Below are 27,960 nucleotides of genomic sequence, written 5' to 3'. Positions count from 1 at the left end.
CACATCCATGATCACCTCAAGAAACGGTAACTTCTCATCCGTCCAGGAGGGGAAAATATGAAGAACCGTTTAGTCGACTGAATCAACAAGGAGGAAACTCCTTGGAAATAAAACTTCTGTGGGTTTTCACCTGCGCCGGGTGTCGGTGTGGTCTTCGATCGGCATATTAATCTTCTGATCTTCTTGTATCAGACAGCTTTCAAGCTCTTCCGGGAATGGTCTTGTGGAGGAAAAGTTTGCCTGCGAGCTTTTGTCTCTCCAGATATGCGCCTCCGTTGCGTCGTCCCGTGAGACACGCTGGAAATGGCAACAAAATTTTATTTGCCGCAGGTTTTATATTCCCGGGTGACATCAGAGCTGCGAATTCTGTTGAGCTGTGCGTGTCGAACTGCCTGACCAAAATGGATGACTCCAACGCATTTATGTAAATATTTTATTATATGTTTTCATGGGACAACACTGAAGCTATGACACTTTGATACAATGTAAATTAGTCGGTGTACAGCTTGTATAAAAGTGTAAATCTGCTGTTGCCTCAAAATAACTCAACACAGCTATTAATGCCTAAACTGGCTAGTGACATAAGTGAGTACACCTCTAAGTGAAAATGTGCAAATGTGTCAATATTTTGTGTGGCCACCATTATTTTCCAGCACTGTCTTCACTCTCCTGAGCATGGAGTTCACCTGAGCTTCACAGGTTGCCCTTGGAATCCTCTTCCACTGCTCCATGATGTCATCACAGAGCTGGTGGATGTTGGAGACCTTGCGCTCCTCCATCTTCTGTTAGAGGATACCCCACAGATGCTTGATAGGGTTTAGGTCTGGGGACATGCTTGGCCAGTCCAGCACCTTTACCTTCAGTTTCTTCAGCAAGAAGCTTGAGGGTGAAAATAATAGTTTCAGCTAAAGCCAGTGATATAATAAACACATTGCAATTTACAAAAATGCCAAAGATTTTACTCTGTCATTATCAGTTTATACAGAAATATATATTTTGCATTCAAGAACCTGTAGTTATCCCCCACAGATACTAAAATACAGTATATATATTGGCCATTACAAACAGATTATAGTTAGCAGAAAATGATCAGGCTGTGCTCAACAGAAAAGGAAAACTCCAACCACCTATTTAGGCTCGGAAAACACTGGAGCTGATTAGATAGTCAGCTTCTTCTTGATTAACTGACTGCATATATGAAGTCTGGGGAATACTGTCTTACCTAAGAGAAATTCTGAAATGTAGAGTGCACTGTGGATTGGAACAGTTCGAATTATGCAAGTATAGACAAGAACACAAACTGAGAAATGGCTATTGTGGCATGATGCAAACAGGAAGAGCAGCAGTATCTCTCTCTCACTGTGAACATCATCTAAAAATATCACAATTCAAATTGGAAAAACCCTGATTTCACCAGCAAAATAATGTGCTAGTACTGTAAGACAGGTGTGGGTAGTAATCCATACAAAAAGGGCTGGGATTTTTAAAAGTTCGCCACACAAAACAAAGCCATGCCTCTCACTGAAGGCGGCGCTTCAATAATCACAAACAGTAGACCAACAGCTGGTGTTGGGAGTCCGGATACGGATCATAATGCAGTAAACCCAAGCCGATACTTGGGATCAAATCAGGACATCCAAATCCAAGAGCTTCTTTGTAATCTAGCATAAAGACTTTTTGTTTGTACTTGGACTTTAGTTGAGCTCTGTTCTGCACACTTGCAACCAAAACGTTGCGCAAGACCTTGATTTTTAAATCTTTCGTACTAGAAACTGCTTTTAGACCTTTATTGCTAATTTCCTGTGCTGTTCCACTCATACCATATTTGAAGCTAACAAGATAATACCTCTGTTGTTCTTTTCAGTGTTGACGGCGACACAAAGCACTGTGTCATCTACAAGACCGCCACCGGTTATGGATTTGCTGAGCCCTACAATCTGTACTCATCTCTTAAAGAGCTGGTGCTCCACTACAAAAATGTCTCCTTGGCTCAACATAACGACCATCTGAATGTAAATCTAGCCTACCCAGTCCTGGCCCGCTCCCAGAACCAGAAGTAGAACCAGCAGCCCAGATGAATAATCTACCAGCAGGGGATGGGGAACCTCTGTAACCTCTGTAACCCAGGACAGTGTCAGGTGAAATATATCCACTGTCACTGTTTCACAGCCTGATATTTAGTTCCCTAACTGGACCCCAGTCCATTATAGAACACTCCTTGCCTGAAACATGGCCTCACAATAAGCACACCACTACTGATACAGCTAGGCTGGCTGTTGCCATAAGAGTCAGCCTCTACATTAGGCTGGAGCAACTCTACTGTGTCAAATATAAAAAAAAAAAAAAAACATCCAGAAGAAGGTAGATTGGACACAGAGAAGTTAGAGACAAAATGTGTTAAAGGAAAACTAAACGAGTATTTCTTAAGGCTGCACAAAAGAAATGGAAATAACACATAGTGAAGCTTTTGGAAATATTCAAGACTTCTTTGTGATTTTTTTTTTTTCGCTTTAAGCACAATGTCTTTGTATAAACAAATTCCCTATGTGTGGACCTCAGATTTCCCACAATCTCCTCATAAACAAATGTCTGGTTTGTAAATCTCTAAAGGATTGGCTCGACTGAACCTGGCTGCTCACTCCTCACCTGAAGGTGAGCAGAGGCTGAGAGGATACAGAAGGTTTGAATTGGGCTGTGGGATTTTAAGTGGTTGAAATTAAAAATGTTTGGAGACGTACCACTGCAATAGCTTTGAGTGACCACAAGCCTCTGTCACTTTGAATCTTAAGGGTTGAAGGACAGAATTGGCAAGTGCACAGATATCACTGTGGGCACGGCTACAGCTTTAAAAGATATACATGCAGGTATATTTTTTATAGAATCATTTATTTCCATCTGCTTTGATGTGTTGCTCTCTCATTGGATCTTATTGAGCTAATGAGAAACATTATCCAGTAAATATTGTATAGGAGCAAATGCATCGTACGTATTTGGTATATTGTCATTTAAAATATATATATTTTGAGTCACAGTACGCTATATTGCAAGGTACATTTACAAACGCAGTTCCATAATTCAGGTTTGCTGCGTCTGATGCCTCTTCCTTTTTTCCTTCCTCTTTCATACTGTAGCATCTGTAGCTATTGACACTCAGCACTGTTAGTGCTCTTCTCATGTGTGTAGTTTCACAATGGTACCAAACCTTGTTTGAGTATGTACCTTTGTGATTCTTATATCTTTGGTACTGAATTTGTTTCCTGTAGAGTTGGAGTAGACTCTTCGTGGTGTGATCCCCACTCAGATAAATGTTTATTAGCATTTCTTTAATGCAGTTTCTGATGGTACATCTCTGCTGCACCTGACTGTTGATTTCATCTGATGCTTGATTCATAGAGCTGTAGAACATTAATGTACAGAAGAAGAGAAAAGAAGGCAGTAATATATGTTGTGTACAGTATATTTTAGACCACATGCAGTAGGTGTATGTGACTTTATAGAGTTTCTTAGCTGTTCCTTTATTAGTTGTTTTCTTAGGTTCTGTTTGAGGATGCAGATGATCCAACAAATGTGAGCCCAGTGAAGGATGTGTTCTCATGTAGCACGACAGGAAAAAAAGAACACGTCCTTTTGCCATTTAGCTAAGAGATTACCCGTTACAACCTGTATGGGTTGTTTTTGTATTATTTGGACAAATGGTTGAAAATCTGTTGGTATGTAGTGCTTAGGTCATGATGTGTGGTCTTACATCACACTACATTTCTGGATCAGTTCTTGCCTACTGTTCTGTGGTGTGGCAGTGATCTCCTCTTATTGTTTGTTTGTGTGTTTGGCTCCGGGTCCGAATTGTGTCACCTCCATTCAGTATGACTTTTAAAGCACAGTTGTACAGATGCAGAGACCTGCAGTGTAGTCAGTGAAATCGCTGCAGAGAAAGGAGTCACGAGGCTGCTTTTAAACTTGATTCTCAGACCTGATTTCCGAAGCTAAACAAGTACAAATCTTTCATAATTTCTTACACAAATGACTCAGAATGATAAAGAGAATATATATGAGTATATATTTTTATATAGGGTCATGGAGCAGACAAGTCATTTATGAGCAAGTGTTTGATACTGTTTGATTTGTGTCTTTTTATTGGGGGTTAGACATGATTCCAAAATGTGATATTCACCAATTATTTGCTCCTAAAAGTAGGTGAAGAGGTGGTATCAAAAATTGTATGTGAAGTCCTTACCTTCCAGCTCAAACAAAGCTCTTTGAGGGGCATGACTTACTGAGCCTGGAACGTTCAGATCAGGATGGATCAATTGTACTATACAGTAATTTGCACAGTTCTTGGTACGGCGTATATCCCAAGAATGAAACCAGAGGCGATAGTAGTGCTTCTGATAATAGGGCTACAGTACCTGGGTGAGATAGGTTAGAAGTGCCTTTTGTCATTGTGATGAGTTTGTTTTCTCCTTGTTGTCACTGGAGCGTCACTCCATAAGATGGTGCCATCGTCACCATGTTGTGCCACATAGTTCACACATTTGTCATATCTAAAGTTAAGTAACATCTGGCAAATAAGCCTAGCTGTGTGTGATTGTGTCTGTGTTAGAGAATCTGAGCATGTTAAAGTCGAGAGAATTACTGGCTTTACTGTTGTTACATCTTTCTTTGTTTTTTGCAGCTGTACAGTAGCTTGGATTCTCTCTTATTGTGTACTAAAGCTTTGTTTTTTGTATATCTGTCTGGTATATCTTTAAACGAAACATAGTGGAGTTAGAAATGTGAACAATATCCATGTTTAGCCAAGTCCAGTTCTTCAGAAGCCCACCAAGTTAAAGGAATATTCTTTTTTTTTTTTCTTTTTTTTTTTTCTTGAGGTGGGGTTGTGTGAAGTACATATGACTAGCAAGTGACTGACCTGCCGTAGACAGCTGTCAGCCAAATCCTAGTTTGGAGAATAAATAAAAACTCTGGGGCCAAGGTATTCTGCTCAAAGTGGGGGAAACAGTTTGCAAACATCCAACATCCAGGTCTGTTTTACAGCACCTTGTTGCACATGAACATCAGAATGTGACTTTCAGAGAGGGATGGAGTACAAACAGCAGGAAAAGAGAGACCAGGCCATGTATTTGTTAAATTAATCTGTTCCTGCTCTGGCTACATCAACATTCAGACCACTCTTTGGTTTTGTTGCAACATTCTTCTATATGTTAATGCTTCTGATGTATTTGCATTAATTCAGTTTGGAGGAATATAGATCAGAGGCGGGCCAATAAACTCTGTTGCATTCTGTAAGATATACATTTTAGACACTCGGCAAACTATTTCTATTAGCTGCTTCTGGTGAGAGTAGACTCTGCCTCACGTGTCTCATTGAATCTAATCGTTCCATCAACATTTCATTTAACTATGGAACATTCATAAAGACAGTTATAAAAGAAAATGATCTAGTGTAAAAAGACGTTTCTTGGATTGTTGTTTGGCTCAAGATTCTGTAGAGTGACCCTGCTCTTCACTTTTCTCATGGTGCGACCATTTGTACTCGGAAATCGGAATTTCTGACCTCTGAGTCGGACATTTCAACTGGAACACTCCCAAAAGTCGGAATTAAGAGTCGAAAGGTCGGGGCTCAAATTTTGACATTTTTCCTTCAAACAGAAACCTGTCCTTTGCCAGGTTAAAACAAAGCTATGACTTTGACATCAGTAAATAAATAGGTAGATGTAGAGGTGCACCAAAGAGAAATTTTATGGCATGTTTCTGATATTCCATTTTGAAAAGCTCTGACCTGCTTATGCCAATTTTAGCTGAATTGGATTTCTCTTGAAGTACTATAAATAACAACATTCAAAACTATATATTTCTACTGCCTGGAAAATTTGACTCTACTCACAATAAAAAACTTATTGTAAAATAAAGTAACTAGGTTAGCTGTTTCCTTTGAATATACATAATTGATTATAATTGATTATAAGGATTATAATTGATATAATCCTTCAGGCATCGGGTTCTTTATGAGTAAATCCCAACTAAAAAGAATTACAGCATATGGTATTAATAAGACAGATTGTAGCCCACTAACTTAAATCAAAATGCGCAGATTAATACTGTATATGAGTAAGTAGCCCTTAACGGGGAGATTCCTAAACACTGCCAGTATTTTCCTGTCCAGCATTTCCATGAAAGATTGAATGGACTCTGAGTTGGGTAAAAAGTTTCGTTTAGTTGACCTACTATGGTCCAGCTCTCTTGTGACCAGGTGACATGCCTCCATAGAAAATACAGTGTCTGATACTGAATATGGCTAACAAAGTTTTCTTTCTCCAGCAACTGCTTCCACTCTGAGGAGGGTTGTCATATTTGCATTCACTGATCTGCATAAAGTTGTCTTCTGGTCACCAGCCAATTTCTCGGTGCATCTCTGCTTAGATGTCCACATCTTGAGAACTTCTTAAAACTATTTCAGTCTTTTAGCTTTTAGTATGGCTTACATTTCCAAGGGTAACTTGTAACTCTCATAGTCAGATTACCAGAGACCTGTAGATTGAATGCTTAAATCCCTAGAGATTAAATGCACTGAAAATGTAACACCCACTTTCAAAATTAAATCAATGGCTTGAATAAATGCTTATGTAGCTAATTTCATACTAATTTCACACCAATATTAGATGTTACCAGTGCAATAAAGATCCCTCTGCAAAATGTTAACCCAAGGGGAAAACATGGCTCCAGGATCACAAATCTTTCCTGATTCTCTTTGCTGGGATTGTCATTACCACTGTCTACTGAAGGTACTGCTGAACATGCATGCAGCCTCCCTCAGTGTTTTTGTTTCTAAGCTTTGTGAGCAGCTGATTTGCTTAGGTTAGTTATAGTTTGATGGACCAACACTATAGCGATTGCATGTTTTTTATTTCAGCTTCACACACTCAAACACGTGCAGAGTCCAACACTCTGAAACGAACAGACAGCAGATATGCTTTATTAGTAGTGTTTTTTAGTTCGCAATGTTATGTTCAATATATTACAAGTAATTCACATGTCTTTTTTATATTGGAGTATAAAGTGTACAGTTTCTGCTTTTGCTGTTCTGCTGTCAGTAACTGTATTGTATTTTGCTTATGGCATCATTTTTCTCATTTTTATCAGGTGAATTGTATCAAGCCTGTTGTATTTTGAAAACAAACTGAAAAGAGAGCTGCAGGCTCGTTTATGCAATTCCTGTCCACTCAGCAAAACATGTTACTTTACTACATTGGATTTTCTTATAGATCGGTTTTTATAAATGGTAGAGAGGTATTTTTCACTCTGTTGTTACCTATAGCTGCAGATAGTTGAGGTTTTGTTGTAACTACTTCTTACCTTTTAGAATTTGGCAATTCAGATTTTGTATTGCTCCTAGGAAACATGCACTAAGCACTAAGTTAAACACTTCAAAACTGTCTGGTTTTGATGTAATTCAGGAAACATGCAGACCAGTAATGTGGGTTTAACATATTAAAACATTCGGATCGACAGTGAATTGCATAGTTGGTGACTTAACAAATTTTGTTATTGAGTTCAGTTCAGTTAAGGTTATTTAATTTAATCTCTCTAAGAAAGCGCAGTAACATCCTGAGCAATCAAATAATCAAATATCTTCGTGAAATGCTTATGTATCACTTGTTAAGTCAAATGTTTTCCAGTCATTACATTTTTGCAGGCTTTCCCTAGTTATGAGGAATGCTGCGTTTTTTACCCATGTTAACTAGCTGGAGTTCTTGCAGCAAAGAAGATAAAAGGGGCAGAAGCTAAAGACATTAAGCTTTATCCTCTTTAAAATTATTTCTTTTAAGACAAATGATCGCTCATTTTCTCACCATCAGACGAAAAGCATATCTTAACACCAAGTAAAAAAAACTTTGAAAAGTATTTGTTGTTTTGTAGACTTTCAAGGGCAAGATTTAGTAAAGTGTAATCTTTAAAGGTAATTGTTAAGAAATCTGTTTTTTTTTTTTTTAGAACTTCATTCTGATTAGTGTGTGCTTTAAGCCAGTCAGAAACACCCTGATGTGAACTGATGTTTAGAGCTGCTTCAAGGCTGCTTTGGCTGAATCCTGTTTTCTGTGTTTTCCTGTCCCTACTGCTTCCCACCTAATTCACGCTAAAATATTCCAGTCAGAAATAAATCCACGTACTCATTTTATGCAAACAGACAAGTCTATATGAACTTTAGTGTTGTGTAAACTATTTGGAATCATGCAAAATACATTAGCATATGCTATACTTTGTGTTTTTAGGGAATAAGAATGTTATAACAAATATACCCTATAGGAAAATAAATCTCCTTTAATGAATCATAAATGTATTTAATAGTGTTATGGCATTGTAACAAAAATATATGCCTAATGACATATAGTGGTTTTAATTTGCCAACTTTAGGGAAACTAATGTTTAAACATCCTTTAATTATACTGATGATTAGTCTTACTGCAAGACTCACAAAATTTGATGAACTTGATAAATTGATGTCCCACAAAGATAATGCCTCAGAATGGATTTTTGCTTTCTGTAACTGAAACAGTTTAAAACAAAATACATTGGTATGCATCAAACTACAGATTCTGGTGGTTGTTTTAGTAGTTTAACATTTTATCTTGATAAATATTTTCATCCATTTTATTCCGCTTAGGACTAAGTAACAGTGATATCGGACGCAATACATAGGAGATATTCTGATCAAAAATGTTAACTGAGAAAAAAAAATATTGTTTTTTAATGGCTAAGAAGCTGTACCCCTTTGCCCTCCCCCTTCTCCATGAGAACAGTTGGGAAGCCCTACATCTTAATGCAGGGTTGAGGACTAAGGAGGGGCAGGGACTAATGGGATTCAGCCTTTGCAGTTCTTACAAACCATTTCTACCCATCCAAAGCAGCACCAAGCAGCTTAATATAAAGTATTAGAGATTACCAGGTGCATTGTGAGGATGACGTGAGCTCATGCATATGTGCTAATATTTCCTAAAGCAGATCTGTGTTTGACATAGCCCTGGCTGCTTTGCATTTCTTAAATATCAGAAAGTGTTTATTGTTTTCATTTCTTTACACTAGAATCTACTTGGTTTGGACAATTCTATTTTTTGTGAGTAGAGGCAGGTTTAAAGCCGCACCACGAACGACACAGTTTATGCTGCCTTAGAGATCCGGTGTTCCTGCTGTGTCTCTCTCCAGCAGATCTTTGTGGTTGCTGAAGACGTTGTATTGAGTGAACTCAGCCAGAAGAGACAAGGAACAGCAAAACTTGTCACTTCTTTCGGCTGGTCTTTGTGCGTGGAACGATGATGTCATTAGAGAGGGATCTTTCATGGTGCTTGTGTGTATTTTCATTTTTATTATTTGGCTTTTTTTTAAAAGCTCATTTGTCTAGCCATGTGTTGTTTTTTATATTATCTGTTAATGGTAAACTTACAGAGCCTATACAGAAAAAAATAAGCTAGCTTGATTTTTTTTTTTTTTCTTTTATACAGAAAAAACAAATACAAATGTTTACAAGATGTCATTAACCAAATAGTAAAAGTGGGCTTGAGAATCAATCTGTCTGTCCCTCCATATGACTGTGATAGATTGATATATCTAACTTTTATTTCCTGTCAGTGTAAACTTGAAGATGTTATGACTGCTTTTTCTCTTTTTTTTTCTTTGACTTTGTGAAACCTTAGTTGTTTTCAGAATAATAACTCAGCAGTGTGGTTCCTGTCCATTTTACTCTGCTCCTTACGAGTCCATATGCTCTACCTGCTGACTACTTCGACTCACACTGAACCTTTATGTGCTTGAACTGAACTTGAGACCCTGTTGAATCTCTTGCTGTTTCTGTTCACAATGAGGTAGATTTCACTGTGACTCTGCCTGGAGGATTTTGATAAAGGTCACTACAAAGAATTTCAGGAGCTTGGACAGAAGTGTTGTAAACGATAAAAGGCGCCACTTGGCAAACATACTTGAGTACCAATTTAGTACAATAATTGTAAAGTCAGGAACAACTGTCAGCTATCTATTGTTTATTTTGCACTATACAGCAAAGGATCTTAGGATGAAAACCTGAAATAATTTATCTTTGGGTTGTTAGCTTACTCTTTAAGACCAAAACTTAGCCATATTATGTCACTTTGTGTGTGTAAAATATGAGAACTGCACTTTCATTTCCCCTCCTTTTCACGTCTTTACTTCTTAGGAAAGGAAGGTTGCTAGACTGTAAATTTGACAATATAAACAGTCTTGTGGAAGAGTATGTTTCCTCTTATAGAATTCTTCCAATTTTGTTTTGTTTTCCACATTATCACAGATTTAATTATCAAAGATAATCTAAGTAAATGCAAAGTCGTTTTCAAATGATTTCATTTATTAGGGGAAAATAAGTTATCCATAGCAACTTAACTGTCAAAGTCACTTAGACAGTACCTTTCTAACAACTTAAAGTAGGCAAATTGATTTAAAAAAGAAAAACATCATACCCTGATCTAAAGAACCCAGAACAGCATCTTAATAATTCCAGCCCTCACTTGCCTCAGTTAAAGTCAATTATCATGACAAAGAGACTGGGGGAAATGGCATCCATTGGAGAGCTGTAAGGTGTAAATTGGTACTGACCAGAAAGAACAAAGACTCATCTCACAATGGCCAAAACTCATCTTATCGCCAAGAATTTGGGAAAAATGTTCTGTGATCTGACGAGACAGTTTGGTGTAAAACTACCAGCATTTCAGACCAAGAACGCCCAAAACGTGGTGGTGGTAGTGTGAGGGTTTGGCGTTGCTTTGCTTCTTCAAGACCTGAAAGCCTTGACATAATCAACTGAAACTTGAATTCTGTTGTGTAGTGAAACGTCCTGAATGTTTGGCTATCAGTCTGTGACCTTACGTTTATGCAGCACTACAATGATCCAAACCACACCATCAAATCAACCTCTGAATAGCTAAGATTAAGAAAATTGCAAAAGAAGGCCTAGTCAAAGTCAGGGCCTAAATCCAATTGACCTTAAACAGGCTGTTAATGATGTAACACCCTCCAATGTGGGTGAACTCAAATGATTTTGCAACAAAAGAGTGGATCAGATTAGTAAAGACTCATTGGCAGGGTGTAAGTTGGCACAGCCACTTATTAGGTTTAGGGGGAACCATATTTCCACATAGGGCCGGGTTAGGGGCCCTAATAACTGAAAATACTCATTTGAAATTGCCTTTTAAATGTACTCAGGTTATCTTTGCAAGTACTTAAATTTGATGATATGAAACATTTAAGTGGGACAAATGCTTTTCACAGCACTGTTTGTGTTGTTTTTACCCACTGGTGTACACAAATTCTGTGTTAGTTTTGGCCAAGGGTCGGTCAGCTTCATTTTCAATTCTACATTTCTGCTTTAGCTCTAAGGTAACGTTATTTAAAGTTTGGGTTACTGTCAGCAAGATCTAGCACTAACAACACAATAATAAGAATGACACGAACTAATTAGTTAAAAAAAGGATAAATGGAAATGGATGGAGCAGTCACATGAAGCTACTCTACACCAAAGTGCAATTGAAAGCAGAAGGAAAATTGCTGTTTCAGCCTTCATAGGCCTGCTGGTTGTGTTGTGCCCAACCATGATGCACAGAAGACAGCTGTTCCTCTCTCATTGTTCTCCTGTTGGTCTGTCTTAACTGATATGACATTTCTTTCTTTCTCGCTAATGTACATGTTGCCACAGAGTTGTTTGTCATCAAACAGGTACTCTTTAAACTGTACGGATCATTCTGTAGGTTAATGCCATGATTTAAAAGACAATAAAAGCTTTTAAACTGAAGCTTTGTGTCCTGGTTCCTCTGTTTTGTCCTTCTTACAGCCTTTTATTACCTTGTTATATTTTGATTAATTCCTTGATATAATTCTTTAATGAGTGCAGCACTAAATGACAGATGTTTTTTGTATTACTCATTTCCATTATTTTTAGGAATTTGACCATCTAAAAACAAATCAAAAATAAAATAATTTCCATCTATCAGTCTGGGAAGAGTTACAAAGCCATTCCTAAGACTTTGGGATGTCAGCAAACCAAAGTCAGGACCATTATCCACAACCGGAGAACACATGCAGCAGTGGTGAACCTGCAAAGGAGAGGCCAGTCAACCAAAATGATTCCAAGAGCTCACTGACAGTTTAAACAGGAGGTCAGAAACAACCATGAGCAACATCTAAAGCTCTGTATTCCTCAGTTAAGGTGAGAGTTCATAATTCAACAATAGGAAAGAGAGACTGGACAACATTACCTCCAAGGAAGACCTCCAAGGCCTAACCTACTGCTGACCAAAAAGAACATAAAAGCCCCACTAAAAGATATCTTGATGGTCCTCAAGACCTTTGGGAAAATAGTTTGTGGAATGACAAGACAGATGTAACAGGACACACACCTTCTGGAAGTTGTGTCCTAAAACACACCAGTCGCATCAAGTCATTGACCTTGCAGCTATTCCTAATCCTGAGGAAGCATGCCAGTTCCCTACAGAGTTCCTTGTTATATCTGAACCACTTTGAGAGCAACTTAGTAGTTGAAATAGTCTGCCTGGGATAACAAAGAGCATTCTGTCATGCAGGACAGGGTTACATTTAATAATTGTCAATGCTATGACAACATAACTGACCCACCTAAATGCACAGATACAAGTATAGGGAAGGAAGTCTATACTAATGTGATCCCATGGCCTTTTACAGAGACAGAGAAAAAGTAATGCAATTATTAAATAATTTGCAAAGATAACAAATCTGAAAGACTTTTACCATTGCAAATTAAAATCTGATTCAGTAATGCAGAGGCATGATCTGTTCTGTGAAGTAATTCCCAAAATCAGCTAAAAGGATACTATTTAGTTGAAATTGCATACAGTATTTACCTTCAGATAGAGGTAGGATTTCTTGTAGATATTCTAGGCTAATGTTTTTCTGGACCTATGATGTTCTTTTCTTTTAGCCGGCCTCTAGCCTGTATGAGGATCCATATTTATCTTGTCACCACACACAGCAAGCACGATGGTTAAAAAAGGTAAAAACATGTCAAATGCTCACTATTAGAGAACTGCAGCAAATAGTGGCATTTTGGATCCACCCAGGCTCCATAACAACAATTAGAGGCTTTCTAGGTGCTAGCTAGTTGCCAGTAAAAAAAAAGCCTTCTCTGTCCGACCATCATACTCTTCGTCTAAGGCTGAGCCTTTCGGCAACAAACACTCCAGATGGGTTGTGAAATAAAGGATGAAAATGCCGAAAAGCAATTCATTCCACAGTTAAATATGGTGGAGGGTGTGTAATGGTGTGGTTCTGTTACTCTTCCAAAGGCCCTGGGATTTTACAAACATTTTGTAGCCTCTGCCAGAAAACTGAAAATGAGTCACCACTGGGTATTTCAAAAGGAGAAAGGTTGATAATATATGGCCTTCTCAATATAAAAATGGTTTCCTTGTACCAAAACATTAACCTTATAGCATGGCAGTCTTGGTCTCAAGAGCTAAACTAGCTAAAGAAAACTTTAGAGGGAATCCAGGACTCTGGGCCATCTATGGAGGTTGTGTAGAGAGGAATAATCAAATGTCCCTCTCATTATACTGAAAGCTTCTGAAATGTTATAGGAGACGGCTAATGCTGTCATGCTGGAAAAGGGGGTTGAACAAAATCAGCAGGGGCACCAATGCTTTCTTAATGTTGGAAGAAATGGATTCAAAGTCTGTTTCTTTCTTTCTTTATTTAAAAAAAATTAATTTGTTACAGTTTTTATTGTAACTATATCATCTGACACCTTGTGCTTCACCATAAAATCTGAGTAAGCATCTTTTGTTATTATCCAAGTGTATCCCTGTACTTTATAGTGTCATTACTAAATGTCATGTGAGAATCAGCAGATAAACTTGTTTATAATGTTCTACAGTTTGTCAAGATTTTTATTTTTGCTTTTATGACTCTTGAGCAAGATCTGTAGAAGGAGACACTAATTCAATTCAGTTTTATTTTTATAGCGCCAATTCACAACACATCGTCTCAAGGCACTTCACAAAGTCAGGTACATACGTTCCAATTAATTGTAATCATTGAACAGTGCAGTCAGATTCAGTTATTTATTCAAATTGGTTAAAGAATTTTTCTCTCTAAGGAAACCCAGCAGATTGCATCGAGTCAGTGACTTGTAGCAGTTACTCCTCCTGGATGAGCATGTAGATACAGTGGACAGTCACTGGCGTTGATTTTGCAGCAATCCCTCATACTGAGCATGCATGTAGCGACAGTGGAGAGGAAAAACTCATTTTTAACAGGAAGAAACCTCCAGCAGAACCAGGCTCAGTGTGAGCGGCCATCTGCCACGACCGACTGGGGGTTTGAGAGAACACAGAAGACACACATAAAGAACACAGAAGCACTGATCCAGGAGTACTTTCTACGGGAAGGAAAAGTAAATGTTAATGGATATAGCTCCTTTAGTCGTTCCATCTAGGAAGAAAGAACAGATAAACTCTGAGTCAGTTTTCAAGTTTAGAGTAGGAGAGAGAACACGTACAGTTAGTCACAGTAAAAGCTCAGTCAATAGCTATGTCTAGGAGAAAAATAGGGTTAAACACTGAAAGACAGGGCCATGTGGATCATCTGTAGAAGGTGAGCATTAAGTTGTTGGCAGCAGAAGCTTGGACGATGCCCCCGTCCAGGAAGGTGTCACAGGTGAACACAGAGTCAGGCCAGGTGTAGCCTCTAGGAAGAGAAAAGAGAGAGAACAAAGTTAAAAGCTGAAATAACAGCAAATATTGCAAAATTGGAGAGTAGTATGAAAAATGTAGCGAAGAGAGTGAAAGTGGTCATTATGTCCAGCTCCAGCAGCCTAAGCCTATAGCAGCATAACTACAAGATACAGTGCCTTGCGAAAGTATTCGGCCCCCTTGAACATTTCAACCTTTTGCCACATTTCAGGCTTCAAACATAAAGATATAAAATTCAAATTTTTTGTGAAGAATCGAGAACAAGTGGGACACAATCGTGAAGTGGAATGAAATTTATTGGATGTGTCAAACTTTTTTAACAAATAAAAAACTGAAAAGTGGGGCGTGCAATATTATTCGGCCCCTTTACTTTCAGTGCAGCAAACTCACTCCAGAAGTTCATTGAGGATCTCTGAATGATCCAATGTTGTCCCAAATGACTGATAAATAGAATCCACCTGTGTGTAATCAAGTCTCCGTATAAATACACCTGCTCTGTGATAGTCTCAGGGTTCTGTTCAAAGCGCGGAGAGCATCACGAAGACCAAGGAACACACCAGGCAGGTCTGAGATACTGTTGTGGAGACGTTTAAAGCTGGATTTGGATACAAAAAGATTTCCCAAACTTTAAACATCCCAAGGAGCACTGTGCAAGCAATCATATTGAAATGGAAGGAGTATCAGACCACTGCAAATCTACCAAGACCTGGCCGTCACTCTAAACTTTCATCTCGAACAAGGAGAAGACTGATCAGAGATGCAGCCAAGAGGCTCATGATCACTCTGGATGAACTGCAGAGATCTACAACTGAGGTGGGAGAGTCTGTCCATAGGACAACAATCAGTCGTACACTGCACAAATATGGCCTTTATGGAAGAGTGGCAAGAAGAAAGCCATTTCTCAAAGATATCCATAAAAAGTCTCATTTAAAGTTTGCCACAATCCACCTGGGAGACACACCAAACATGTGGAAGAAGGTGCTCTGGTCAGATGAAACCAAAATCAAACTGTTTGGCCACAATGCAAAACGATATGTTTGGCGTAAAAGCAACACAGCTCATCACCCTGAACACACCATCCCCACTGTCAAACATGGTGGTGGCAGCATCATGGTTTGGGTCTGCTTTTTGTCAGCAGGGACAGGGAAGATGGTCAAAATTGATGGGAAGATGGATGGGGCCAAATACAGGACCATTCTGGAAGAAAACCTGTTGGGAGTCTGCAAGAGACCTGAGACTGGGACAGAGATTTATCTTCCAACAAGACAATGATCCAAAACATAAAGTCACATCTACAATGGAATGGTTCACAAATAAACGTATCCAGGTGTTTGGAATGGCCAAGTCAAAGTCCAGAGCTGAATCCAATCGAGAATCTGTGGAAAGAGCTGAAGACTGCTATTCACGAACATTCTCCATCCAACCTCACTGAGCTCCAGCTGTTTTGCAAGGAAGAATGGGCAAGAATTTCAGTCTCTCGATGTGCAAAACTGATAGAGACATACCCCAGGCAACTTGCAGCTGTAATTGCAGCAAAGGGTGGCGCTACAAAGTATTAACGCAAGGAGGCCAAATAATATTGCAAGCCCCACTTTTCAGTTTTTTATTTGTTAAAAAGGTTTGACACATCCAATAAATTTTATTCCACTTCATGATTATGTCCCACTTGTTGATTCTTCACAAAAAATTAGAATTTTATATCTTTATGTTTGAAGCCTGAAATATGGCTAATGGTTGAAAATTTCAAGGCAATTTCAATACTTTCGCAAGGCACTGTAGCTCAGGATAAACTAAGCCACTCTAACTATAAGCATTATCAAAAAGGAAAGTTTTAAGCCTAGCCATAAAGGTAGACAGGGTGTCTGCCTCACGGACTAAAACTGGAGCTGGTTCCACAGGAGAGGAGCTTGATAACTAAAAGATCTGCCACCCATTCTACTTCTAGAGACTCTAATGGTGCGTTCACACCAAACGCGATTTCTGCGAAAGGAGCCGCCAATTTACATGTTATCCCTATGTAGAGGCGCGTTCAGGAGCGGAGCGGAGCGGCGCGGTGCGAAGGACGTGGCGCGGAAGGCGCGGCAAGCGAAGCGGCGCGATGGACGAGTTGAAAAATCTGAACTTTTTCCTAAATTCGCGTCGCGTCAACCAATCAGGGACTGGATGTGGCTGTGACGTAGGGTGAAGGACCAAAGCGGATAAGAAGCAGTTGTCAATGATCGAGGACCAGATCATAGTGGCGGTGTGCAGCAAGCCAGAGTTGTATGACTCAACTAATTACTTTTACCGAGACAAGTACAGAAAGGACCTGGCCTGGTTATGTTTAGGCACAAATATCTTATATTTAGGAGATGTGGACATTAAAAATCGGCTGTTTTTTTTACTGAGCTGAGATTTATTTACTCACCGAAGACAGATGGACAGGCGTTCAGCAGCGGGGACACAACGCCGGTAAACCGCGGTGAAGTTAGTTTGAAGTTGGATGTTCAAGCTCCGCGGAGTTAGCGGCATCTAGCTCAGGGTTGATCCGATTCAGGCACTCAGATTTTCCACGATTGTTCGGTACAGAAACTTATAGACGTTCCCTAGTGAACCACCGTGCGTCAGAAGAGGGAGCAACAGAGAGCAGCTAGCCGAAATCTGGGTGCCTGACTCGGATCGGCCGTGGGCTGGATGCCGCTAGCTCCGTGGAGCTTGAGTGTCCAGTGTCCGGCTTCGGGCTGGCTTCACTGCGGTCGCCGGTAGTTGGCGTCCCGGAGGCCGATTCATCTCCCAACGCGGGGCAGCAGATCTTCGAACTGGTTCCTGGATAGACGGAAGTACCGCTGAAATTGACCATCATCCAGACGCAGCTCCTGGAGTAGGTGGTGGTACTCTCCGAACTGTTCCAGTCCCTGAAGAATCTGGTGAACCCAGGGACATTGATGTCGGCGGCGTTTTTCGGCTCTCCACAGGTAAAACACCGTAATTATCCGTGAAATCCATGTCCAGCATGTTCAGTTGAAACCAGCAAGCAGCAGATGGAAGCTCCTCCTATTTGATGACGCGGCGAAGCGTTGCCGCTTGTTGCGGAATGCCAATGCGGAGTTCACGCGGAATGTGAAGCGGGCAAAAGCACACAAATGACGCGAAAAATTCGCAGAAATCGCGTTTGGTGTGAACGCACCATAAGAACCACCAGTAAACCAGCAGTCTGAGAACCAAGTGCTCTGTTAGGAATGTATGGAACAATTCGATCTCTGATGTAAGATGGAGCTAGATCATCTTTATATGTGAGGAGGAGAATTTTAAATTCTATTCTGGATTTAACGGAGCAAATGAAGGGAAGCTAAAATAGGAGAAATATGATCTCTCTTTTTAAGTTTAATCAGAACTCTTGCTGCAGCATTTTGAATCAGCTGAAGCCTTTTAACTGCATTTTGTGGACATCCTGATAGTAAAGAATTACAATAGTCCAGCCTTGAAGTAACAAATGCATGGATTAGTTTTTCAGCGTCTGTCCTGGATAGGATATTTCTAAGCTAAGATAAAAGCATCAGCTAACTCATACAAGTTTTACAATATGCATCACAAGATTAGTAAAACATTAATTTGTGTACCGACAAAACAGCTAAATCATTAAAACGGGAATGGGCTGGAGGTTTAGTAAACATTGCAACCCAACTATTTATTAGCAATTTACTCTATCTTGGGAATTCTCACTTCTTCAAAACAGGAGGGATGATTTCAGGGTTTTTGCTTCTCTGCTGGTTACAAATGACGCCGTAGTGACTGTGGGCTACAGCCAATCAAATAATGGGAAGCCTTCACGAGGAAGCGTCAGTGTTGTATTTAAAGTGAGAAAGTTCAGCACAGTCGTTCGCAGGTCTCTTGCGGTAAATTGTGTGAGAGGTTACGTAAAGACTTTGCCCGCAGCCGAAGATGATGGTCCTGCTCCCGCTACTTTTGGCAGTTTGGGTCAGCGTTCCGTACGGTGGCTGCTCGCTCTACCCGTCATGCATCGAACCTCCAGCAAAGTGGTGCTCCTCCATAGACTCAGCTGTTCAGTGTGGGGTAAGCTTTTAATTCGCTCTTCCCTAAAACTTTCTTGCCTCAGGCACAGCTAAACGACATTAAGAAACTACAGTAACTCCTGGCAGCTTGGTGCCCTGTTCTTACTGGCTTGTTAAGTATTTCTGACTAACATCAATGTTTTGCCCTTTTGGTCTCTGTATGCAACGCAAAACTGTTATTTTCCATAGTTATTTATAACGTTATAAAGAGGAAGTCTAACGTCAAATAAAGTGAGGTTTAAAGCTAAAGGCGGAAAAAAAATCAAGGAAGTAAAAATTGGGAAGTCACGATTAGATTAGTCATCTTTAAGCACACGCGCGACAGACACACCTGACGTCACAACTAAGTTTTTGAAATTGAAAAATGTGAAGCAACCCTATAATTGATAAACTACGGAGCCTGGCAAGTGTCAAAGTGTAAAACAAAAGCTTTAAACTGGTTTCAACAGGAGTTGGAACTCGTCACCTTTGTTCTGTTTTGTCACTAAAGAGTACAAGTAGTGTGGACCTATCAGGCTTAACAAGGCAAGTGATACACAAACCGTTAGAACATTAAGGGTGTATTCACATTTGCCACTTTTGGTCTGCTTTAAACGGACCAGAGTTCGTTTCCCCCCTTTGTCCAAACAACCGGACCGAGGCCCACTTTTTGAGGTGGTCTCGGTCCGCTTCCAAACGGACTCTGGTGCGGTTCGCTTATGGTCTGAACCCGGTCCCGATCCGAACCAACTACAAAAAGCGTACGTCTCTTTGGACATAAAAAGCCACCGTAGCCGGTAGCAAAGGTGTGTGTTGTAAGGTAATCATACCTGATAAGCTGTCTGTTGGTTAGCAACGCTACTGGCTTGTTGTGTGAAGAGACACGTAGAGAACGTCGGCGTTCAGCACGCATTCTCCGACGGGGTTCCAACATTATAAATAGAACGTCTCAAATTCTGTGTTGAATGAGCTGCTCTTCACTCTCACAATAATATTACAGCTTTAATAACAGCATAAATATGCAGAACAGAGGAGCTGCACGCAGCACGTCTACAGATGTTTTCCTACATTTCCGGGTCTGTGCTCTGTCCCGCCCCCGTCATTTCTGTCCAATGGGAACAATGATCGTCACCCGCGTGGCTTTGTTTACAAGTAATAGTTCACTTTCAAAAAGTACAATGTGAAAACTAACCGGAGCAACTGAAAAAAATAAAGTTAGTTTTTGGTCCGGACCAAATGACTTTCCTGGTGTGAATACACCCTATGCCACCTGCATAGTGGGGTACATTTTTTGGAAACTGGCATACAGCTGATATCTAATACAAATCAAAACTCTGAAAAAAACAAAAAACGTGAAGTTTTCCACACAAAAAAAATGCAGGCAAAGCAAAATTCACAAACACAGCAAGCACAGGATTCTATTAAAATAACATCATTCTAATTAATTAGGCGTTTTTAGGGAATTAAAATAAAGGATAAAACGTTGCCACATCCTAAATCTCTAAGCATTCTGAGCTTTTCTGAGCCAAACCGATGCAGCGGGATGATGAGGAGCCTCCTAGGGCAGAATAGTTCTGCATTGTTTTAAACTCTGTGAAATCAATCAAATCCATCTGCTCACAACTAAAGTTGGGATCAGCCTCGTTGGTGTTCCAAACATGAGAGAGCATATATCTAACGCTTCCTGCTCCCAATTGGATTTTTTTTTTCTTTTTAGATAAATATTTTTAAATAAAGTAATATTGGGATATTTTTGTTCTATAAGAGTTTCACTGTGGGAATTAAAATAAAAAAGGCCTCCCCTGATGCTTGGCTTATTTGAAAACTGTAGAAACTAGCAGTGGAACTTGCATGATGAAGTTATTAATTATTCTTGCTCAAAGCAGGAAATATGAAAAGGAAGCCCCCCTAATTTCAGAATTCTGGGAAGGAAAAGCCAGAGTCGTCTTACCAACCCTGACCTCAAAATCCAAAATGGCTGCTGTCCATTAGAAATGTAGTGATTGCTTTGGTATAAATAGTTTATGGAGGCAAACATTCATAGTGATGTTTTAGTTTCATGTCCAAATTAATTTAGCCCTGTTTGAGCCAGTCGGCTCTTGTGAAAAATGAGAGAATATGACCATTTATCAAACCAAGGTGACTCTGATTGACCGCCTGCTAACTTGTTGTGGTGTACGGCTGCACGATTTAATCAAAGTGATGCAATGATTGTATTATTGTTAAATATTGGAATGGCAATATCAAGTGCAATAAATGACCTTCAAAACCTGTTTCTCTTCTGCAGTTATAATTCTTCCACCTCTCTCTGTGACCTCTAGCATCTTGAACACAGCATTGCACGCACAAGAGCGTAATGACGTCAGTAGCCGCTGGTACCATCAACAAAGCATAGCTGATGGAAAGCGCTTGAAAGTATGGCTCCACTTGTCAAAATGCTGTGCAGATTACGCTGGCTGCAATATCCATGATGCAATGTGCAAAGCCAGCAGCGGGAATACTTCTAATCTGAGGAAGCTCATGCAGCGTTTCCCCACCACTATTCAAGCGGGTCACCCCGCTATGTTCTTCTGAGTGTGTGTGTGTGTATAAGCTGATCTGGTTAAGCACCAGATTTTTGTCAAGGCTAAAAAGACAATTTTTGTCTGCCTCAGATCTACGTCTACAACTCCTGCATTCAGCAGCGTTAGCACGCCTGCATCCATTAGCGGCTCGTCTGCAGACAGCAACATGGCTGGGTTTTAATTTGTGTGTTACACTGCTAGTCAGTTAAAGGTTTTAATGTAGAAGAAATGTTTGAAACAACTGAGATGTTACAATGCAAACAGCTGGATGTTGTTTTGATATATTCACAAAAGTTTATATATTGAAAAAAAAATGTTAAACTGAAAATGTTTGAGATTTTATTATAAAACGAATTAACATTTGTTACCACATAAACACACAAAAAAGTACTGAAAACTGGTACCGTTGAGTACCGGTATCGATTCAGTCTCCTCTGCTTTGCCCTTCTTGATGCAGGTTTTGAAGCAGTGCCTTGAGTCTGACTTCTTGAGGACCCGTCAGACAGAAGATCCAGTCCAGGTTGGCCTTTACTATGAGAGTCTCTGTCCTGGCTGCAGACTGTTTCTCACTGAGATGCTGTTTCCTACCTACCTGCTGCTGAACAAAATCATGTCTGTTACTCTAGTGCCCTATGGAAATGCACTGGTAAGCAGTTAATTATTAAAACATTTCATGTACACAAAATCTACTGAACAATTTTGTAAAGGATTTTTGTTGCATCGCTTCTACAGGAGAAGCCTGATGGTCAGAAGTATATCTATGAGTGCCAGCATGGGAAACAAGAATGTCTGGGGAACATGGTGGAGGTAATCACAGTTCTGATTATATATAGCTGCATTTTGGAGCCATGAAATATGCTGTAGAGAAATAAAAATTTAGTGTTATGTTTTGAATGTTGTGTGTTTTTATTAATTTAATTTTTGAAAAACCTATTTTACATTATGAGCCAGACCTCGGCTCCAAATAAGAGTACTAGAATCAATGTTTACCGAGGAGTTTAATGCCATGGTTTCAAAACTGCTAAAGATTCATCACAACCCTGCAGTTTAAGGGCTTTAAAATATGATGCCAGAGAAGTGCTGAAGTCATCAGAGGGTTCTCTGGCTCTATGCAGCACATGTTGCTGTAAAGCTGGCTGAAACGAGGCTAATATCAGCTCTTCACACTCCCATTGTTACTGTGTAAAAGCAGAACCACAAAAAAGTTGAATATCAAATTATAAATTTACTCTAAACCAGCTCCAATCAGGCTTGTACAGTCAAACCCAAACTTACTCATATCCCTGGAAGATTTACGTTTAAAGTGAGCTTTAAATTTTCCAAACATGTCTCTTCAGACTTGAAGTTATATTGATGTTTTTGGAGAGGGCCGGCCAGAATCCTGATTTAAATCTCATAGAAAATCTGTGGAGGGAGTTAAAGAGTAGGGTAATGGGTAAGAGACCTTCCAATCTGAAAGCGTTGGCGCTCATCACCAAAGATATCTTCAAAATATCAGTGAAATTCAAAAATGCAAAAAGTTGGTCAGCAGTTCTAAGAAAGGTCTGACTGCTGTGATGCTAATAAAGATCTTTTCATTAATTATTGAGAAGGCTGTAAATAATTTGGGACGTTTTTTAAACAGAATTTTCAAAATTGATCCACACTTTTTTTCTTTTTATAGCATTTTGGTTTTTTTTTTTGTAAGTGATGCCTCTCATTGCAATAATTTCAACATCTGCGTTCCTCATATAACTGTTACGTCAGGTTGATTATTCAACATTCTGCTTTGTCCCAAAAATGTCAACAAGCACCTGAACAGGTCAGATTTTCAGAGAATAAATGTTTTTGTTACTATCAGACTAGGAATAAAAAGGGAAATGTGCTTATGTACTGTTTCAGGTCATGTCCAAACCCATTATTGCAAAAATATTGTAGAAATAGGATTTAAAGAATACCATTAATAATACCATTTATATTATCCAGCAGGGTTGTGTCAGAGTAGTGGTTCACCAATTAATTAGTTCTTCTAATTTCCTCAGACTTGTATAATGAACATGACTGAGATGGCCTTCCCAATCATCTTCTGCATGGAATCCTCTGTTGATGTCATCGGTTCAGCTGAAAGCGTAAGCAGGTTTTATGTCTTGGTTTATAAGTTTATGTTCTCTGGCTCAGTAGGTTTTGTGCTTATTTTATCAATTAATCTAATCTAATTTTAAACCATTATCTTGTTTGTAGTGTTTGAAAATCTATGCCCCTGAGCTGAGCATGGACAAAGTAATGAGCTGCGTTAATGGAGACATGGGAATGCAGCTGATGCATCAGAATGCCTTGAAGACCAAAGCATTGAACCCTCCACACCAGTATGTGCCCTGGGTGACCATTAATGGGGTAAGTCTTTAGCAATTCCAGTATTTATACATAACCAAAGAAAGTCCAGAAACCTTTAAACACAAGTTCTGAACAGAGCACTTTGATACAACTCAAAAAAGCTGTACCAAAAAATCCCTGTCTCTGTCCCGAGGCAGTTTGACAACTGATCAGTTGCTTAAAAACAATGCTAGAACAAAATTTAAATAGCTCTACAGCCAAGCTAAACTGGGGATTTCACACTGATCTTTGCAGGAAATCAAAGCTGTTTATCCAATAGGTTTTTAAGAAGAACAGAGACTTAAACTTGGGATTATATACAAACATGGTGCATTTCTATTTACATTTTTATTGAGGGCAAATCAGTCAATGCTATTGAGATGTACCTTTCATTGCAGTCACCGCTGCCTGTCTTTTAGTGTACGTCTCCAAACATCACTACCAGCCAACACATCGACAGACTAAAACTGGCCACTTCTCATTGCAAAATAGCTCAAGCTTGGTCAGACAGAATGGAGAGCATCAGCGGACAGCTGTTTTCTGGTCCTGGCACACATTCTCAATTGGATTTTGATTGATTGGGTCATTTTAACACATGAGTTGTTGTCCGGCTGGAAGGTGAACCTTCATCTCACTCAAGTCTTCTGCAGCCTCAAACAGGTTGTCTTCCAGTATTGCCTTGTATTTAGCCTAATCCATCAGCCCATCAAATCTGACCAGCTTTCCTGTCCCTGCTGAAGAAGAACATCCCCACCACACGATGAACAGTGAGGATGGTGTGCTCAGGGTGATCTGGAGTGCTGGTTTTCCCCACACATAATGTTCAGAATGTTCAAAATGTTGAATTTTAAACTAATCTTGACCAGAGCACTTTCCTTCACCAGTTTGCTGTGTCTGCTGGCTTGTAACATAGCACTGCTTCAAACGTCTCCACAACTTCCTGCCTGACATGTCTGCTGTGTTCTAGCATTTCTAAACTGAGATTAAATTACTGGTCTACCAAAAAAAATCCTCCCAAAATATCTTGAAGTTTGTGTTTAGAACATCACAAAATGTGAAAAGGTTCCAGGTGTATGAATACAATTGCAAGGGTCTACATCTATGGATGTTTATGTGCTATTGTGTTGCATTCCCCTAGAAGTTGTGGAAAGCTTCAAGATTTTAGTTTTGACTGACTTATTAAATTAAAATTTTCAACCTCTTTTTGTTTTGAAGTCAGACTCTAACGATATTTTTTTTTTGCACAGGTACATACAGATGACCTGCAAACTAAGGCCATGTCCTCTCTCTTCACTTTGGTCTGTTCCATGTATAAGGTACAGTTAACTTCTCAGACCAGACTGTTTCTCTAATTTCTTACAGTAAATAAACATGATTTTTTTTCTTGTCCCCAGGGCACAAAGCCTCCTGCCTGTGGAGGGACCCAGAAACTACACTACCAAAGTTACTGCCACAATGAATAAAGAAGCAGCACAGCTCATACCTGTTCCAAGTGCGGCCTCTAAACCAAAGAACACTGAAAAAAAAATTTTCCTGTTTCTTTTTGTCTCTAAAAATTGAAGATTTTGTGAACAATTTTTTTTTTACATGCACAAATAAAGTTTCCTTTCGAAAATATATATCTTCACTTAATTTAATATTCTGATATCTGTTTTTGATGCTTTTTCAAATAAAAAAAAAGGTTTTGCTGTCCTTCACAAAGTTTTCCCTGTCCATTAGATGGCGCCATATCGTAAAAGTCAACTATAGCCAGCTTGCCTAGAGTGAAACCTGTACCCAGGCCCTGTCCCCGTTCCTGTTGATGGGTTCGAGTGCGTAGTGTGTCCCAATTCTCCAGAGTCGTCCTTAGCCCCGCCCCCTTTGTGCCCCACATCCGTCCTTCGGCGAAGCCCTTACCCACAATTCACTGCTGCAGATGACGTTCTGAGCAAAAACCAATCACAACCGTCAACGTAACCAGCCATCAAATCAGAATAATAAGAACTGCGTAAACTTTAGACAGCAAGCCGACAAATATTTTTTTACTGGTTTTCCAGGTTCAACATTGTAAGATACCACTGGGTTCAGAGTGAGTCTGGGCAGTCAGTAGATCATAACACTGAAGTCATCTTTCAAACAAACACTGATGTGGTGAGAGTCTGGTGTATAAGCCTCCTTTGCTTCCTGCACTTTATTCTCCTCAAAACAATTACTTGTTGCTGTTTTAAATAGAAGGCTGCATGGTGGCGCAGTTGGTAGCACTGTTGCCTTGCAGCAAGAAGGTCCTGGGTTCGATTCCCGGCCTGGGGTCTTTCTGCATGGAGTTTGCATGTTCTCCCCGTGCATGCGTGGGTTCTCACCGGGTACTCCGGCTTCCTCCCACAGTCCAAAGACATGCTTGTTAGGTTAATTGGTCTCTCTAAATTGACCTTAGGTGTATGAATGAGTGTGTGCATGGTTGTTTGTGTGTTGCCCTGCGATGGACTGGCGACCTGTCCAGGGTGTACCCTGCCTCTCGCCCATGGACTGCTGGAGATAGGCACCAGCTCCCCCGCGACCCACTATGGAATAAGCGGTAGAAAATGACTGACTGACTGTTTTAAATAGATTTTTTAGCAGCAAGACTGTGAAAACAGCGCTGGTTCCCGCCCTTTTTGATGTTGCAGTTACGGTGCAGAGGTGCAAGTTGATGACGTAACCCCTACTGTCCCAATTCTCCAATTTTGCACGCTTCTAACCTGCGCACTTCAACCCCTACATGCACTTGTACAAAGTAAACACTTCATAGAGGGGTGTAGGGTGTAGTGTGGGTATTGGGACAGGGCCCAAGTTACATTCAGGTTGAAGCTTAATGTGTCGCTCCACTTTTTTAAAATGCTTGTCTAGTCTCTGTTTGTTGGATTTGTTCCTTTTAAGGCCACCATAGTCTGCTGCATCTTGTATTTTGATAAAAATGTTCAATAAAACATATGACATATGGTTGTGTTCTATTAGACAAGCATAAACTAATAAAATGGAATAGAATCTAAAGACAAGAGTCTAAAACGAGCTTCAGCTGATATTCCACTTTTAGTATTAGCTCTTTAAACCCAACTTGATGTGGGTAGCATCAGAGGAGGCATTAACGTTCACATCACTTTATGAAATGTTTAACACGTACACACATGTAGATAGAGACCCAGGCTAAAACTCTAGAAAGGAAAAAATAAACCAGAACTATAAATATCGCCTTGTTTTTAAAAAACCCTCAAATCTGAGTAGCCTAACAAGTAGGTCGGGTTGGATGACTCCAGAAGATTTTGCCATCAGATAGACACATATGAATACAGGTCCTTCTCAAAATATTAGCATATTGTGATAAAGTTAATTATTTTCCATAATGTAATGATGAAAATTTAACATTCATATATTTTAGATTCATTGCACACTAACTGAAATATTTCAGGTCTTTTATTGTCTTAATACGGATGATTGTGGCATACAGCTCATGAAAACCCAAAATTCCTATCTCACAAAATTAGCATATTTTATCCGACCAATAAAAGAAAAGTGTTTTTAATACAAAAAACGTCAACCTTCAAATAATCATGTACAGTTATGCACTCAATACTTGGTCGGGAATCCTTTGGCAGAAATGACTGCTTCAATGCGGCGTGGCATGGAGGCAATCAGCCTGTGGCACTGCTGAGGTCTTATGGAGGCCCAGGATGCTTCGATAGCGGCCTTTAGCTCATCCAGAGTGTTGGGTCTTGAGTCTCTCAACGTTCTCTTCACAATATCCCACAGATTCTCTATGGGGTTCAGGTCAGGAGAGTTGGCAGGCCAATTGAGCACAGTGATACCATGGTCAGTAAACCATTTACCAGTGGTTTTGGCACTGTGAGCAGGTGCCAGGTCGTGCTGAAAAATGAAATCTTCATCTCCATAAAGCTTTTCAGCAGATGGAAGCATGAAGTGCTCCACAATCTCCTGATAGCTAGCTGCATTGACCCTGCCCTTGATAAAACACAGTGGACCAACACCAGCAGCTGACACGGCACCCCAGACCATCACTGACTGTGGGTACTTGACACTGGACTTCTGGCATTTTGGCATTTCCTTCTCCCCAGTCTTCCTCCAGACTCTGGCACCTTGATTTCCGAATGACATGCAGAATTTGCTTTCATCCGAAAAAAGTACTTTGGACCACTGAGCAACAGTCCAGTGCTGCTTCTCTGTAGCCCAGGTCAGGCGCTTCTGCCGCTGTTTCTGGTTCAAAAGTGGCTTGACCTGGGGAATGCAGCACCTGTAGCC

At 39.9% G+C, this 27,960-nt stretch overlaps 2 protein-coding genes and 1 long non-coding RNA gene across 4 annotated transcripts in view; 2 read left to right on the top strand and 1 right to left on the bottom strand.

The window, feature by feature from the left end:
• Positions 1–11,812, top strand: part of pik3r2 (phosphoinositide-3-kinase, regulatory subunit 2 (beta)) — a 54,808-nt gene extending 42,996 nt beyond the window's left edge. For both annotated transcript variants that reach the window (XM_047367318.1, XM_047367320.1), the window contains one exon: positions 1,865–11,812. In XM_047367318.1, the coding sequence (XP_047223274.1) occupies positions 1,865–2,060 (196 nt within the window). In that variant the 3' untranslated portion in view covers positions 2,061–11,812. The remainder of the gene's footprint in view (positions 1–1,864) is intronic.
• On the bottom strand, positions 420–19,658 carry LOC124869462. Its single transcript, XR_007038593.1, has 2 exons — positions 19,603–19,658; positions 420–879 (listed from the first exon to the last, which is right to left on the bottom strand). It is a non-coding gene; the product is annotated as an uncharacterized LOC124869462 (long non-coding RNA).
• Positions 18,547–25,305, top strand: LOC124869461 (gamma-interferon-inducible lysosomal thiol reductase-like). Its single transcript, XM_047367321.1, has 7 exons — positions 18,547–18,794; positions 21,794–21,982; positions 22,069–22,143; positions 23,358–23,444; positions 23,557–23,709; positions 24,936–25,004; positions 25,083–25,305. The coding sequence occupies exons 1-7, from the start codon at positions 18,663–18,665 to the stop codon at positions 25,149–25,151; spliced, it is 774 nt and encodes a 257-aa protein (XP_047223277.1). The 5' UTR covers positions 18,547–18,662; the 3' UTR covers positions 25,152–25,305.
• Positions 25,306–27,960: the final 2,655 nt, after the last annotated feature.

Source organism: Girardinichthys multiradiatus, chromosome 6, assembly GCF_021462225.1.
Source record: "Girardinichthys multiradiatus isolate DD_20200921_A chromosome 6, DD_fGirMul_XY1, whole genome shotgun sequence".
NCBI classification, from domain to species: domain Eukaryota; kingdom Metazoa; phylum Chordata; class Actinopteri; order Cyprinodontiformes; family Goodeidae; genus Girardinichthys; species Girardinichthys multiradiatus.
This window is presented reverse-complemented; position numbering and strand designations above follow the sequence as displayed.